The sequence below is a fragment of the Vanellus vanellus genome (genome assembly GCF_965231255.1).
Source record: "Vanellus vanellus genome assembly, chromosome: 9".
In the NCBI taxonomy this organism is placed as follows: Eukaryota; Metazoa; Chordata; class Aves; order Charadriiformes; family Charadriidae; genus Vanellus; species Vanellus vanellus.
This window is the reverse complement of record NC_138914.1, coordinates 17348671-17364775: the sequence shown is the minus strand read 5'-3', so window position 1 is coordinate 17364775 and position 16105 is coordinate 17348671. Positions and strand designations below refer to the sequence as shown.

Genomic DNA, 16105 nt, shown 5'->3' with positions numbered 1-16105 from the left:
ACCTGTTCCTTATTACTGCTTGTCCATCAGCTTCACAAACATGCTATCTAGCACAACAGAGAGGGCAGAAACAAGAAGCTGGGGGCACCACGAGGCGGCAAAACTGTTAAAATGTTCATGAAACTGTAGCCCAAGAACGCTATGCTGGAAGAAGCTACACGGGACTTATCAGCACTGCCAGTTTCAGAGATTCCAGACCTATCACTCTCCTGCCTTAGGCAATTTAGCCATCTGTGCCGATACAGCTTCACCTCATTCAAAAAGATGATCTGTTTAGAGGTTACCTTAACTAGCTGGAAGAGATGACAGAGGACAGAGAAAAGTTGTATTTTGCAGTTCCAATTTAGATGTTGCTATACAATGAAGCAGAACTGGGAGTGGGGCACAGTTACCTTTCAAACTCTCTTTGGAAAGCCTTGTATTTTGACACCCATCCCATAAAGTAATCATGGAAATCAAAACAATCTCACTCCCATAAAGCAAAGCACATATATGCATCATTTTACACTTCAAATAGAGTTTAAGGCATAATGCAATAAGCACATAAAACAATCTCTCAAAGCTCCTATTTCTTCCAGTAGCAAGGTTAGCCCGAAATGCCACCTCTCCTCAGTCACTCTGCTCCAATATCTACTTCACAGAGATTCCTCATTCACTATTCATTTTTTCCTCAATTTAAACATTAGCCTGCCACACAGATTTATAAATCATTAGAATTAATGAAAAAGTCCCTCCCTTTCTTATAGTTTTGAATATCTAAGGCCATTTCACAAATACAGTTCACAGCACAATCCCACAAGCAGTTGCACTGGAGTAATTTGGCAGGTGACAAACAGCATCCGAGACCAGGAACACTTTAACAAACTGCCATCTGACAAAGCATAGTGCGGAACCAGAGGGATTACTACTTTGCAACACTGAACCAGAGCGGAAAACCCCTTCCAGTTAGAGTGCTATCTTTCAGGTCAAACAAAGTATTTTTAGAACTTCTTAACAGCTTTCAATGGTTCCTCCCCTCCCCCTAGCTTGCATGGCTGCTTCTGCTATAAAGGTATCAAGAACAGGCTCCTGCCTTATCTCAGACTAAACGACTGGGTTAATGCGCTTGCTGGAGAGCCGTTCAGCTTTGGCAATCACAGAGAAACGTTACACTTAACGCGTTGCCAGCCGGGAGCAAAGGTGATAACGAGAGACTTTCCTTACCAGTAAAGATGCCCTGTTTTGAAACCAGTTAGGAGCTCTGTCAAAGAATTTTGAAAGCCATTTGAAATAATGTATTCAGAACAGCAAAAGCAAAAGGAGTTGCAAGTTAATTGATAATACATCAAGGCCAGAAGACAGCACTTTGTAACTGAGCTTTACACTTAAATGTAAAAAACCTAAAACCTCTCCAAAAATCCATTATTTTTGTTTTATTAAACCTTAGCCTTGGACAGGAATAATAAGAAAAAAAAACAAAGCAAAAATGCCACAGGACTATTTATTTTGATACCCAAGTTTTATGCTTAGCATCTGTCTTTTCAGGACCATGGAAATCAACCTGCCTGGCCTCCCAAATGAACTAGCTTGGATTAAAAAGCCTTTTAATCAAGACCAACGCCACCGATACAGCGGGAAAGTTATAAACGAGAAAGACTTAGAAGAATACTTCTTGCAGACTTTAAGAGGTGAGTTGGCCATTGTTTAAAACTTTGAAGAGTTATACTCTATTATTAAGCAAACTATATCAACTATCAGCTTTACATTACAGATTCTCACGTTACAGATTGAAAGAAAGTACTGAACTTTCAGATTGGACTGTTATTATTGCTACTGGCAGAACTGTATGCATTTTTTTAAACAGTCTAACATACTTTTCACAAAATACAGACAAGAGGAAACAAGCTTAGGTTCATTAAAAATATAGGTCAATGGGATCCAGTGCTTCACGAACAAATACTCTGAATACTATAAAGAATATGCATACATCCAGAGGGAAAGTTAGACAGGGATCAAGTGTACCTGTCAACACATATTCCAGATTAAGCAATAATAAATAGCACATTAAGTATGAAGTATAATCTAAAAAAAAAAAAATCTACCTTTTAAGAGGAATTCTAAATTAAAAATATTGTACATTACTGAAATTAAAAGAAATTGACCTAATTTCTTGATTTGTTCACATTTGGAGATATTTGTTTTCTTTAATTCTCTCGAACAATGAAAAGTAGAATAACTTTTTTTTTTTATTTACCACAGTAACTGGTATAATGTCTCACAGCTTCTTAGTCACACCCCCTGTCATTTTTGCTTTAGAATCTGATGCCTCATGAATAAATGGTGTAACTTTTCAGGCAGCATTATACACAACTTTCAAAGTAGACAAAGCTTTTCTCACAATTTTTGTGTTTAAGTATTCTTTTGGGGCTTGAACAATATTACGTAGCCAGAATGATTCTGAGAAAAAGAAGTCTGGAGTTGGGAAACATTTCCCCATTAATGGCTGAATATTAAAAAGGTATTATTTTCGGGGGTGGGGTGGGGTGTGTAGAAGCCTCTACATATCTTACATCTAACCACAATAACTAATAACAAATTGACTCAGTTGTGTTCACTGGGTGAAATGGAAGACAACAAAAGGTAGATACAAGAAAGGTACTGTATCACTTGGTCTATTCTTCTTTCAGAATACCCATGAAATACTCCTTTATATTCCACCTTGCAAAAAGAGGGGAACACCCTCCCCCCCAACAATGAAAGATAAGTCAGGCCTCCTTTCCTGTGAGAATAACATGGCAATTACCTACTCTTGTTCTAAAAGTATGAAAAAGCCTTTGTGCAATTGGATAAAGGATCTCATATCTACAGCTTAACAAAAGTAAGTTCTGATACACAGCAAACTAAAAATTCCACTGTATATTAAAAAATAAGTATTTGAACAAATCAAACTATAAAAGAATGGTAAAACCCACCAAAAATATTATCACCTAGCATGACAGGCAAATCATTTGCATAGCCTCCAACCAAGAAAAAATAATATTTATATACTGCTTGCAAAGTTTTTCATATCACTTGTTAGCAGCTCTGCATAGACTTGAGTACATCACTTGATATACTCAGAACAGCTCTCATGCCATTTAAGACAGAAATGCCAGAGGTCTGATGTGGTATACATAACAGACTGCCCTTATTATTTTCTTAAGTCAAGACAGAATCCCAGAACAAAGTGAAAATGCGAAGTTTATAAAACAGTAGTCAACAATCTTTATAACTGAGTATGATACATGGAACCTTCCCCAAATATGTGGTGGCATAATTTTGCTTTTACCATCTACTGTTTCTACCATACCCTGGGGAAGCCTAAACCACGATTTGTCATTGATCCTGCTACAACCTAAATATAAAGGTACAAAAGATGTTTATTAATACTGCTGTTTGGCAGAGACAAACATTATTTTAGGTTTTTATCAGGTAGGCCGAACCACTTCCCATCCATAAGCTGTGGAAACAGAATAATCAATTCAATCATTCAGCAGTGTTAGCAGGACAACTTGCTCTTAAGAGTTTCTAATAATCACAGTAGATTTCCTCAAGCAGGATACAAGAAAAAACACTCTACAAGAAATAGGGCTGTTGCCAACACTCTGTGCAACAGGTAGTTTCTCCTTGCACAACCTAGCAGTCCATCCTCTTTCAGTAATTAAAGGATCTCAGAAGAACTCCACATGAAGCCATTAGAGATATGCATTACATTAACCTTTGGCTTAAAACTTCTAATTGAATTAGTCCCCAAAAATGCAAAGTTTTTTCATGCCAGCAGGCATGAAGTGGACACCCTTCTGCATGAAAAGAACTTGGACAAGAATCGTCTAATCTACCCACACAAATAAAATACATACATGTTGAAATTTGAAAATTCAAATCAATCCTAATGGCTTTTTTTGTTGTTGTTGTTGTTTTCTTTTTTTTTTGTTTAAGTTTCACAAATACTCTGCAGATGGAGGCAAACTGATATAACACTGAATATTTCGATCACATAATTTATTTTTTTCTAGCTAATTCAGGATACAGAGGTCAGAAAAATTTAGGAAACTGCATATAAGGAAAAAAATCCAAAACACAACACCTAAATGCAAAATGTAGGAGAGTTAGCAGCACTGAAATCGCAAGGAATAAAAAGCTTAGATGCTGTTTTCTATGCTTTTAAGCTTCTGGTCAAACAAAGCGAACACTAGCAGAGCACACAAAAACTGATCTACTGCTTATCTGTGGCACTCAGGGAAATACCTAGTGACATACAAACTACACTGAACATTTCCAATTTGCAATCAGGGTTTGTTGTTTCTGGGCATGCTACCACGCTCTTCCAGGACATAAAGCAGAGTGATGAAATAAAGGATAGTTTCCAACCAAAGTATTTTAAAATAACAATGGGAAAGATAAGAGGAAAAAAATATGCTTGATTACTTCAGAATGCAATTATTTCCTGTATCCAGTCTATGTTTTCCTCCCTCATCTTTGTATGAATTCCTTCCTTCCTCATACTTTTCTATGTCATCTCTATCCTAAGTCCCATGAGCCTCCCACATATCTTACACAATAGCGTCCCATAGGAAAAGGAGGGCTTTTATCAATGAGAGAAAGGCATATAATTAGCTCTAGGGGTTTCTGATGAACTCACACACAGTCTACCTTCCTCTAAGTGATCCTCTAGGCACTCCCACTAGAATACACCATGGTAATTCCTCAGCAGCTCCTGCTTCCTGATATCATCAGCAGTTCCAACAAATGACTCAACTTCCTGCTTCCCTTATGTCAACTGCATATTCTTTCCTCTATTGCCACCTCATCTGCCTTCCTACCCCTACAACCATCATCTACAGCTCCTCTTCCAAACCAGGCAACCTGCTTAAACATCGAACTCAATGCAGTATTTCCCCCCGCAATTTCTTGCCAGTCATTTACTTACCTCACCTCCTAGACTTCTCGCCTTACTGAGAAGTTTTGACTTTTTCCTCCGCATGACACTTACAGAAGGATTGCTAAGACTATTAAACAGAGGAAACCACCTACCTTAAGCTGTTCTTTTGTCACCATAATGGAATCTATCCTACTCTCCACAGATCCTAGAGGCTTTCCAAGGGGGGAACAGTAAGGGAGTAACATTTGACTGTTCTTTTAGGTACACTGAAGCATAGCCAAAGCACTGTTCCGATCTGTAATTCAAGGGGACATTCCAATAGGAAGAAGACGTGGTGTTGAGGAAGTACAGTATTCAGACAGCATACAGGTTCTCCAAGTAATTCAGTAAGGGGAACCTGTCACTAGGCAGCAGCAAACTAGTATCAAGTATTTTGCCTCAAAAAGAGGACATGAAATTATACCTTTGTACCAGGAGGACCCTCTGCTCTGTGGAGTGACTTTTATTTATCTACTTAAACTAATGTGAATTTCATATACACATATACTCCCTCCTCTATTTAAGGGCTACGTAATTTATACTTTGACCTCTTTGGAGTAACTGTTAGCGTGTACCTAATTGGAACACAGTACACTAGGACTCTGAAGCAAAACTGATACCCAAAACACTACTAGAATTCAAAAAGCAGCAAGATGATACTGACTACTATTTTACCACTCTGTGTAACGATTATCCTAACATCCAGATTTGCTAGAGTCTAAACTCCAGGAAATTTAGTATAGACATCTATCTTCTGAGTCCAAAACCTATTGTGAAGAAAGAAACCTCCAACCTAGAGCTGAGCAATCTTCTCGACTTCTTCGGGCAAGTACTGATTAGTATTTAATTTTTCGCTTGCAAAAGAGGAAGTCCTTTGACTGTTCATGGTGTTAAATACTTTCAAAATCTATCATCGTCGCTATTCTTTCATAGTTTTTTATTAATGCTATAGCACCATGTATATGTTTAGATTAAACCTATCAGATCATTAATTAAAAAGAATATAGCAATATTGAACTTTCTTAGTATATTCTCTTTCTATTGACAGCAGGCAGTCATCATAACATAATACAATACCCCAGCTATTTAAGTAAACCTAGCACTGTAGACAGAAAACACCAAACATTACCCTGGAACCTGCCCCATTACATTATACTTGAAACAGACATCACAGTAATCAGAAGTGGTCTAGGTTAAAAAACAGAACACGAAGTTTACACGGATAGAAGAAAGTTATACTCACAGCTAGCATTTCTGTAGAGAAGAAAAGGTTCATGGAGCTGAAACTCCAAATCTTTATTTACTGGTTCAACCAGGTTGTGCATGTTCAGTCGATTCACTATTGTAAAACCATGATAAGGAGAAGCTGATCTATTGTTTCAATTAAAACAAAGACAAGAATTAATACCTTGATCAGTGTATACAACTTTCTGAAACAGAGTTATGATTTAATCTTCAAATCTCCATTGCTTTATTAGCTGAAGCTTTAGCAGTCCTGAAGCTCTAACAGTTGTTCTTCTATGCCATTTCTTGTCATGCCAACTAATTTCATTTTAAAGCCACATTTACCTCATAGTAGGATTAGGATTAACATTAAAGTTCTACACTGCTAAACTGCTGAATCAAAGATATGCCTCAAAAAAATCTATTAAAAAAACCAGGGCAGGTCCAGGATTAAAATGCAAATGTATTCAGTACTTCATGCAAGATGGTTTTGAGGCATTTCAGAATCTTTTATTAGATGAGAAAAAAACAGGCCATTTATGGTACAACATTTACCTTACTGTAAACAGGTGCAAAAATAATAATAAAAAAAAAGATGTTAGCTTAAATAACATGAAATACACTTGGAGAGGAACCAGAAGAAGTAATTTCTTCCTAAAGGAAGGCTCTTAAAATAAAGACTTATCTTGGTGTCCTAAAAGTAGATATTAAGTTATTCAGAATTGTATTGCTTGGTGAAACAATTTTTATTACCTAGATTTTTGCTAGACACCAGGTGGAAACAGAAAACATCAAGCAAGCAAGCACTGGAAGTTCAAGATAGTTTTAGATCAGTTTCCTCTTGCTGCATGAATGTCACATCAGCATGCTCAGCTGTGACTGTAAGCAGTCATGTAATCAACACAGCAGCATGACAGAAGCAGGGTAAAAATCAGATATAATCAGCTCGTGTTAAAATTTCTGTAACAATGTGGCCACCTTTACCAAATGATCAACAACAAAATCTGTCAAGAGCTTCTGAGGAGGGGGCAAACAATCTCTACCATCACAAGTTAGTCTTTTAATGTGCCTACAGAACTTGTTTATAATAATTGGCTAGTCACAAGGAAACTTTTTGCTTAGGGTTTTTTTGGTTGTTTTTTAGTTTGGTTGGCTTTCTTTCACCAAGTATTTGCAAGCTTGGAGCTAAAGCCAAGTAGATAGGAACTGATTACTAGTATCTCTTCACAGTGCCAGGATAAAATATTGTAATGACCTAGTCTGGAACAGTCTGTCTCAGGATAGGTTAAGTCTGCATTATTTATATTTCTTACATTCAACAGAGTGTTATTTCATTGCTAGATTTTTTATTTGCCTGTAATTTAAAACTTAAATCCATGATTGGCTTTATTTGCTGGCCTTCCCCCACACTGTTTTCCCTCATCCCATATAATTGGAAGTTTCTTTCATCAATTTGATGAGGAAATCAAGTAGCCCCCAAAACAATACAGTAGCAGATCTCCAACTTTCTCCCAGGAAATGGAAGAAATTAAGTTAAAACAGATTATTTAATTTGTCATCTGTATTGTTTTCATAGTCAGCTTTATGGATTTCAGTAGACCAAGGAAGACAGCATTTAACAAACTCAATACATTAACAAATGCTATTGGATTAACAAAATAAGCTTGATAAATTAGTTTTTTGTGTGGATACATATGCAGGGTTCATCAAGTTTTCTCATTTTTAAGCAGTACTTTTAGGTGCTTTTGATAGCTATTCACCTATCTGTAAAGTTTCTTCTTTTCAAATGAGTACACAGAGATTAACAGCTGGGCAAGTAAGTAATTTTGAGTTTACTGGATGCAGTAAATTCAGTATGAAAGATACATATGAAACCACGTGAGGTTTGTTTTCTTAAGGAAAGAAAAAGGAAAAAAACCCACATGAAAACTCTTACCTTCTGTACACAAATAAGGTCCCTTCTATGTCGGTTTTCTCCTACAAAAGACCGCAATTGCATTTAAAGGATATACTTGTTCACACAGTTACTTAGCTTTTGCATAGCATTTTAATTACAGAGATTTACAATATCCTTATCTTTCCATGAGGCTTGACATCAGAGGACTAAAAATATGAACTCTTATTTTCAGAAGCTACATATTTTTTCTTAGTAAGATTAGGTAATAAAACCCATTGCCAGAAGATATTGTTCATGCTATCAATCTGGTGATGTGACATACAGCATTCTACAACTTCCCTATGCTGAGCCCAACCGGTCAGACCTGAACATCTTTCTCACACCTCTGTATTTTAAATATGGACAGTCCATTTGTCTGCCAATATCAGACAGGTTGCCTTCCCCATCTGTTATTTCGATGACAGCACAGCCAATGACAAAACAATTTAACTATGGACCATGTCTGTTTCATACTTAAGTTTTCAAAGTAACCTCTACCACGTGCTTGTGACCCGCAAGCACAGAAAGCTGTGTGGCTCCAGTGCTGTGCACCAGTACCTCAACTTCCACATATTTCCATTTTTATAGTTTTGTGATAAAACTGGTTGTCAAGCAGAAACCGTGTTTTACTGCAACAACAAATACTAACATTTCTCAAACCCCACTCGTCCTGAATTAGGGCTCTGTTCCACACACGAGAACAACAATAAATTAGAATTAAAAACAACAACAACAAACCCAAAATAAACACAAAAACAAAAACACACTAAAAAAAGTCAACCCAGCAACGGCCACCAAGATCCGATCCTCTCCTCTCCTCTCCTGGCACAGGCGCCCTTCGGGGCCGGCACCCCGGCGGGGGGAAGGCGCCCAAACCCCAACCCCCCCCCGGCGGAGAGCAGCCCCGGCCAGAGCCCCCGGGCCAGACGGCTGCTGGGGCGCAGGCGACCGGAGGTCCGGCCCGGCCCGGCCCGGCCCGCCACGAAAGCGAACGCTCTGCCCGGGGCCGCGGAGCCGCCGCCGCCGCCGCCCCCCGGCCCGGCCCGGGCGCGGGAAGAGCGAGGCCTGCTCCTCCGGACTTACCCACTCGTTGGCCTTCGGGCTAAAGCTGTAGAGCGCTACCTGGCCGGTCACGTCGGCAATGCTGGTGATATACGGGTCGTGCTGCTTCAGGGCCGCCAGGCTGATCTCCTGCCCCGCTCTGCTCACCGACTCCATCTTGGATCCCAGCGGCCACTCGCGGGGGAGGGCAAGAAGCGGCCGGGCGGTGTCACCGACGCACCCGTCCCCGCCGCCGGCCGGAACCCCGAGCCCCGCGGCTGCCGTTCCGCCCGACGGCTGGGCCCACACGGGACTGCGCCGGGGCAGCCGCCGGGCCCGGCAGCGGGGAGCAGCGAGGCCCTTCCCGCCCCCTCGGGACGCGGATCCCCCTCCCCGCGCCCCTCTCCCCCACTTGGCGGCTGCCGTGCCCCAGGCCGCCCTGGGGCAGAAGCTGCCGGGGCCTTGCTGGGCCGCGGGGCGTCGGGGGCGCCCTACGGCCGTGGGGTGCCCGAGGCAGCTCCCGGCCCCTGCCGGCACGCGTGGCCCGGGGCTGAGGGTTGGCGTTCACACGCCACTGCCACAGAGGGGTTGGTGGCCTTGTGGCACAGGGTCGTGAGCCACAGGTCGGCGGCCGGGTGGAAAATCGGCTTCATGGGGTTCAACCTTACGTGTGGCGGCCGGGCTGTGGTGTGTCCCCCGATGGTGCAGGTGGCGAGTGGCTGCAGTGGCTGGGCCTCCACCAGCTACAAGGTTTGGCCAAGCTCCTGTTGGAGTTGAGCAATGGCCTCTGCGCTCCCATGCTGCTGAATGTCCAAAGACACTGAGCATTGCTGTACCCCACCACGCAGAGAGCTGTGCTCCCTCCCTGCCACCTCAACGCCCTTTCAGACCTGTAGCTCCATCCAGGGGGTTCTGTCAGACGCGTTCAGCTTGCACAGCGCTGTGAGGAAAGCACATTTAGTCCTTTGTTGAAGAAGGGATCCCAGCAGCTGCTCTGCCCAGCTCCATTCCCTGTAACTGCTCCCCCGAGCACGTTGTGTGAGATTTTCAGTTGACTTCTGAGTTGTCTCTCCACATCTGGACATGTCATGAAAAAAAATAGCTTCATTTCAATGGAACAGATTCAACTAAAGATCTGTGCATTGTTTATACTGTAAGAGGTCTTTAGTTTTATAGTTATTATTTATTTGCTGACACTAGTAATAGAAAGCCTTCTGAGTTTACTGCAGGCTGGCATATGAAGTGCAATGAGGTGGCTCACAGGCTGGAAGAATTATCTTCCAGTACTTTGGGGGTCATGTGGTTTGTTCACATGTTTGTCATTATCTGGTATCTGGATATTTCACAGCGGGAGAAGGAATTTTCAATATTTTTAAAGAATTTTAGAACTAAATACTTTATTTTTCTCTGATACAGTAGCATATCAACTGTCCTATGTAATAGGTATTTAAGTTTGCTGGAACAAGAACGACGTAACATGCAGTGTACTGAGCTTTGTTCCTGCAGGTTTTTTTAGTCATTAGTGGCTTTTAGGAACAGAAAAATATAGAATATTTATTAGGACCAAGGCATGAATGACTTCCAAGATAACACCATTGAGATTCAACTATCTTTGTAGCATTTTGTGCTATCTGACAGGAAAAAACAGGACTGTAAATTTCTAAACAAAAGCATGTTTGTGGAAACCTTCTGACCCTTCTGAGAATGTAAAGAATTTCCTCTAAGCTCTGTATTACCACAGGTCACGTTCTTCTCCATTGCAGGTAGACATACTTCTGATTTTAATACAGCTTTATGGTATAATCCTCTCCCACCCAAGCTATAAGCAAGGATCCAGCGGTTGTGTGGTTCCATAAAAAGTCTCTCTGACCAGCAGTGAGAAAGTTCAATATAATTTTTTAAATTATGAAAGTAAAGGTTTTTGCAGAGAACATTAATTTACCTGTTTTGTTGTCAAACAGTTCTAGTACAAGGTAAAAAGACATTTCTACCAAAAAAAATCTAATCTGGGCACGAAATTACTGTGTACTTCATCCCAGTAACTCACCCCTGAATCCCAAGACCTAAGCATCAGTAAAAAAAAAAATAAAAAAAATAGAGAATGTCTTAGAGCTCCATAAATCTTCCATCCCCTTCTAATCGTTTTACTCCAGGAGGGCTCAATTTAATCCATAAAATGTGGGTTTTCACTGGTTCTGTTAGTAAAGTCCATAAAACTTTCCATCAAGGGCGTACATACAATGACCTTTAGTATGATGTCAAAAATACTGTGATGTAAAATGTCTAGTTAATATTCAGTAACACTCTAGATTAGGAAAAGACAGTGTGAGGAAGTTAAAGTTTGGAAATAATCAACATTGTAAGGGCTCAAATGAAACAGAAAGAAAGTGACAAAAACTTTTTTAAGAGCTGGTTTTAAATGGCATCTTAAACAGCTGCACCAAACTGCTCCTTTCTGCAAGATTACTGTAAAGCAAAGGTACCTTTCAAAGCAAAAAACTTACCGGCAAAGGACAGTCTTCTGCTGTGCAAGATCTTCTCAAGTGTGAAAACTCCTTGGCTTCATCTTGAATGAAAAGTGAAACACGAGGAGCATCAGTAAAAAAAGAGAAGCGGTGGTTTCTGGTGATGGATTGTTTTCCTCCTTCATCTGCTAATTCCAGTCCTTCACTTTACTGAATTTATTCTCCCTGCCCTTCTTCACTGTTGTCGCCTTGGAATAAAATATTTTATATCAGAAATGAGTCATATGGCCTGCCATCTGCTTCCTCCACCTTGAAGTACACCAAAGTATGTAGTATACTTAGACTCAAGCTGTGACCTCAGTGTAAACTGAAATGTTACTTGTATCCATTCAGGCTTGTTCTGTGATTATTGTATATTGTAAATCGCTTTGTCTTCCCTTGAACCTATGCAGCAGTTACTGCTGGGGAAAGGTTCATCTATCACTCTGTTGCTGATTCTTGCACTGAACCAGGCAGAAGTGGGATGATGTACATAATTATGCCCTTTTGCTGTTTTCTCTGTGAGTGGGACAGATTCAATTTGTATTTCAACAAGTGAAGAGAACATTGTGTTCTGTATTTCAGTTATTCAGCTGAGGCTTTATAGGACAGGACATGATGATTTATTACCCTAAGTACTATTATCTACTTGATACATGCCAGTATTAAGGTAGGTGAAATAATAAACCCCCTCTTTTACACCTTCAGTTGCTCATGACAGCATGGCTGGGTCTCTCCATTGATGTCTGCTCTGCTGTTTGCAGTTATGTTACACAAACTCTTTTTCTGGACCCTGTTTTTCACACAGCAGATTACTTGTCTATTCCCAAATCTTATTTGGGCTGCAGTCACTCCTTTCAGACTTCATACAGAAATAGTATTCTTCAGTCTGCAGTCTCTTTGTTTTTCTCTTGCTAACTGAATATCATCAGGAAAGAATATATTGCTGCTGTTAAAGTGATGGAGAAATGCAGTAAGCATTCCCAGGCAGTGCATTTTCTGTTATTACTAAAAGTTGAATTAGGGTGCAGTGGAGTCCAGGAAATCTGAGTGACTCATAGACCTCATATTCTATCATCTTTGCTGTTTTCCACTTGAAACAGTTGTCAGAAGTTTCTGGTTTCAAGAGATATTTTGCAAATGGCACACTTTTTATTGCTTTGCTTACAGATGTTTTTCCTTGTATTGTAATAGCAGGCAATTCTTGGACTATTGATTAGTAATTGCATTGTTATCTATACCTTAAATTTCAGTGATAATGACTGTAATTCTACAGACTGTTTATTTGGGCTTAGTCCTAGCTAGGGAAAATTGTCCTGATGATAACTTCCTTAGTCAATAGCTTAATGAACTTTGTCGTTTTCGTTCTCTGAGCAAGCCTGCAAATCTTTAGCCTATCTTTTTTATGAGAGTCAAATTTCCCTGTTATTTCAAAGTGGTTAAAACAACAGGGCCAGAGGGGATGCTAGAATTTTGCAAGGATTGACGTTTGTTTGAAAAAGCATTTTATTTCACAGGAGGCATTACCTGAGCATTTTGTTTTCTTATTATTTATTACAGTGGTTACTTCTGTTGTATTCTTTGCTCTACCGTAAATGCACATTTGATCTTTGCTGTTGGTGAGGTTGACAGTTCTTGATGTTCAGTCTCCTTTCTATACCTCACTGTACAACTAGTTCTTCTGTGGTGATTGTCCAAGCTGATAAAGGATAACTGAAACCTGCTACAGCTAGAGATTGTTACCTGTCTGTTTGTAAATGCGATTTTAAGGTTAGCACAGAAATGGCCTTGTATGCTACCCAACAGCAGTTTATACCACATTTATGTACGTAAAGAAAAGTTACCTTTCCTGGCAATTATTCTCCTCTTTAGGAGTGCCGAGTGAATCATAAGCCTTTCATAGGTATTCTGGCTTGCAGTATGCTCTCTCTGCAATAATGCTGCTTCCACAAGTACCTTATTACATATTCCTGGTGACAGATATTTGTTTTTAGCTTGAAAAATCTTCTCCCACCTTTAGAAGAGAGTTTTCTAAATTGATACACATTACACTGCTATAGGGCAGCAAAATTTTTCCTTTCTACCTGAGAGTTTTTAAAATTGGGATACTCTGCAGTATCTGTTGGCCACCAAATCAGTTTCTTTTTATCCGTCTTTGCCTGACTACAGAACTAAACTTGTTAAAACACTTATTGGTTTCATCAGGATAAAATATCACCAGATGTACAACTAATATACTCTCCTTGGAATTTTAGTAATTAATTCCATGATAAATTTGTCAGTTCAGAATGTGGTACTTGAGTGATACACTAAATAGGAATTTTAGACAAACTGAGGAAACTCTGGGGAAAAACCTAGAAGAATGGCAAAAGACTTAGACTGCATGCCTTGCAAGAGAAAACAAAAGAAATTATTATGTTGCTGGGTCAAAAGAAAGAGAAAATTAAAAATAAAAAAGAGCATGGCAGTTTACACACTTGATGTGTAAAAGGTTGTTCCAGAAATTGGTTCTCCGCACTTACAGGCAGAAGGACAGAATGGAATCAGGTTAATGTGCAGCAAAAGTAATTAGGCTGGATCCTAACAATCCTGATCAGTAGGAATTGTTAAGCGATATAACAAGTTACTGAAGGATGTTGTGGTGTCTCCTTCACTTGTTTTTTAGGATCTGTCAGGGGTGATTTTTGCATACTTCTTACCTCTGTGCAGAGCCTTTTAGTTCAGGTAATTATTCCATTTCGCTGTTGTATCATTTCTCTCTCACCTTTCTCAGGAGAGCAGTACCCCATCACTTCTGCCAAGTCAATTGTTTAAGTCAGAATTATGAAATAAGCCAACTATGTGTTTCTACAGTTCTTCACACCAAAGGTCACAGTTTCTGGCCTGGGTTTTGTCAACAGGGTTGGGTTTTTTTTGAGTGTGTGGCTACATCTGCAAATACAGTCTGAATGGATACAGAGCAGTGGTAATCTAAACAATTAAAATCCATGGGATAGGCTGGTGTGTAAAGTGACTCATGGTTTTGCAGGGTCATCACATTGAAGTGACAAGGTGTAGGAAAACAGTTCTGGGATTGATGACTTACCCAGCTGTAGATACGTGATTTTTTCTTATTTCTGTGCTGTACCTAAGATAGAGATAATGCATAACTACTTTGTAGAGAGTCTGAGTTTCTCAGATGTAGCAATACTGAAGTCTGAATTTAACTATAAATTATTTCAGTTTCATTTTGTCATGTAATGGTTGCAGTCATGATTCTGTAACAGGAATGGATGACTTTTTCTTTTTTCCTTTTTTTTTTCCTCTTTGTACAACTGGCAAAATGTTCTAGAAAGTGTGAAGCAGGAAGCATTAAAAACAACAGTGATTACCGAAATAGTGTAATTTAATGAAGTACAAGGAAAATGACATAAAAAAGCATTTAGCCATCTATGTGTTCACTGCCATTTTGGATATGGTATTACCAACAGTTATGGTCCTTCTAAGAGATGCTAAAAAAATATTGAACAAAGAAAAGGCATTACATTGCACTTACAATTCAATAAAACCAAGAGAATGAAAATACTCAAGTTGATTTATACAGTAAAGCTGTTCCCACAACAACAGTGCAAGAGGTTGAAATAGGTCACAGGCAGCCCTCCTTACATTGCTCAAGAACATTAGAAGGATTAATCATTTATGGATTATCTCCTAGAAACAATGATCTGGCGCAGACAGGTAATCCAATCTGCTCTATCTTTCTAACCTGGTTTGCCGTTTCACAGGGGATTGTGGAAGGGTGGCAATTTTTTCTAGGAAGACATTGCCTGCCAACTTCAAAGATGTAAATTGGTGGAGTTTGCATCAAAATATGACAGCTCTTCTCTCACAAAGGTACGTAGTGAAATTAGACAGGCAAAACTAACTTTTTTTAACTAGAGCACAGAGGTTTGGTTCAAAAATTATTCCTAGGGCTGTGCCCTTTTCATAAATATCCAGAAATGTGTTCTTCCTGACTAAATTTGTCCAAAAATTTAAATACAACTTATTTTTGAATACAAGCCTTTCAGTGATCGCAGCCTCTGTAAGTGCATTAGATGTAGGTGTACAGCCTGACTTTATTGATTTATATACTTAATGTAATATATAGAGCTTTGAACATACATCTTTAGCCAGTTTTGTCATATTTTATCCAACAGTAGACACAAGGCCTGCTGCTGAATATATTAGAACTGTACTAATTTCGTTACTGAAAATGTAATGTATTGCAAATCTGCATTGTGGCAAATCAGCAATTGGACAAAATAGTGAAGAAGCAAAGGTGCACCATCAGAGATTCGCCAATGCTCGTTTCATTTTACGTGTCGTTTCTGTTTTATGGGTATAGTAAACATTAGGAAAAACAATATGCAATTACTATCACAAGACAGAGTAGCCTGTTCTCCTTGTGCAGATTATAGACTGCACAGATGAAAAAAAAAG

At 39.5% G+C, this 16105-nt stretch overlaps 1 protein-coding gene across 1 annotated transcript in view; it reads right to left on the bottom strand.

Moving 5' to 3' along the window:
- DCP1A (decapping mRNA 1A) overlaps window positions 1-9323 on the bottom strand; it is a 34687-nt gene extending 25364 nt beyond the window's left edge. Inside the window, exons 1-3 of the mRNA XM_082487649.1 lie at window positions 9183-9323; window positions 8100-8140; window positions 6183-6310 (exon numbers count right to left, since the gene is read on the bottom strand). Coding sequence (XP_082343775.1) covers window positions 6183-6310; window positions 8100-8140; window positions 9183-9317 — 304 coding nt within the window. The 5' untranslated portion in view covers window positions 9318-9323. The remainder of the gene's footprint in view (window positions 1-6182; window positions 6311-8099; window positions 8141-9182) is intronic.
- Between the last annotated feature and the right edge of the window lie 6782 nt (window positions 9324-16105).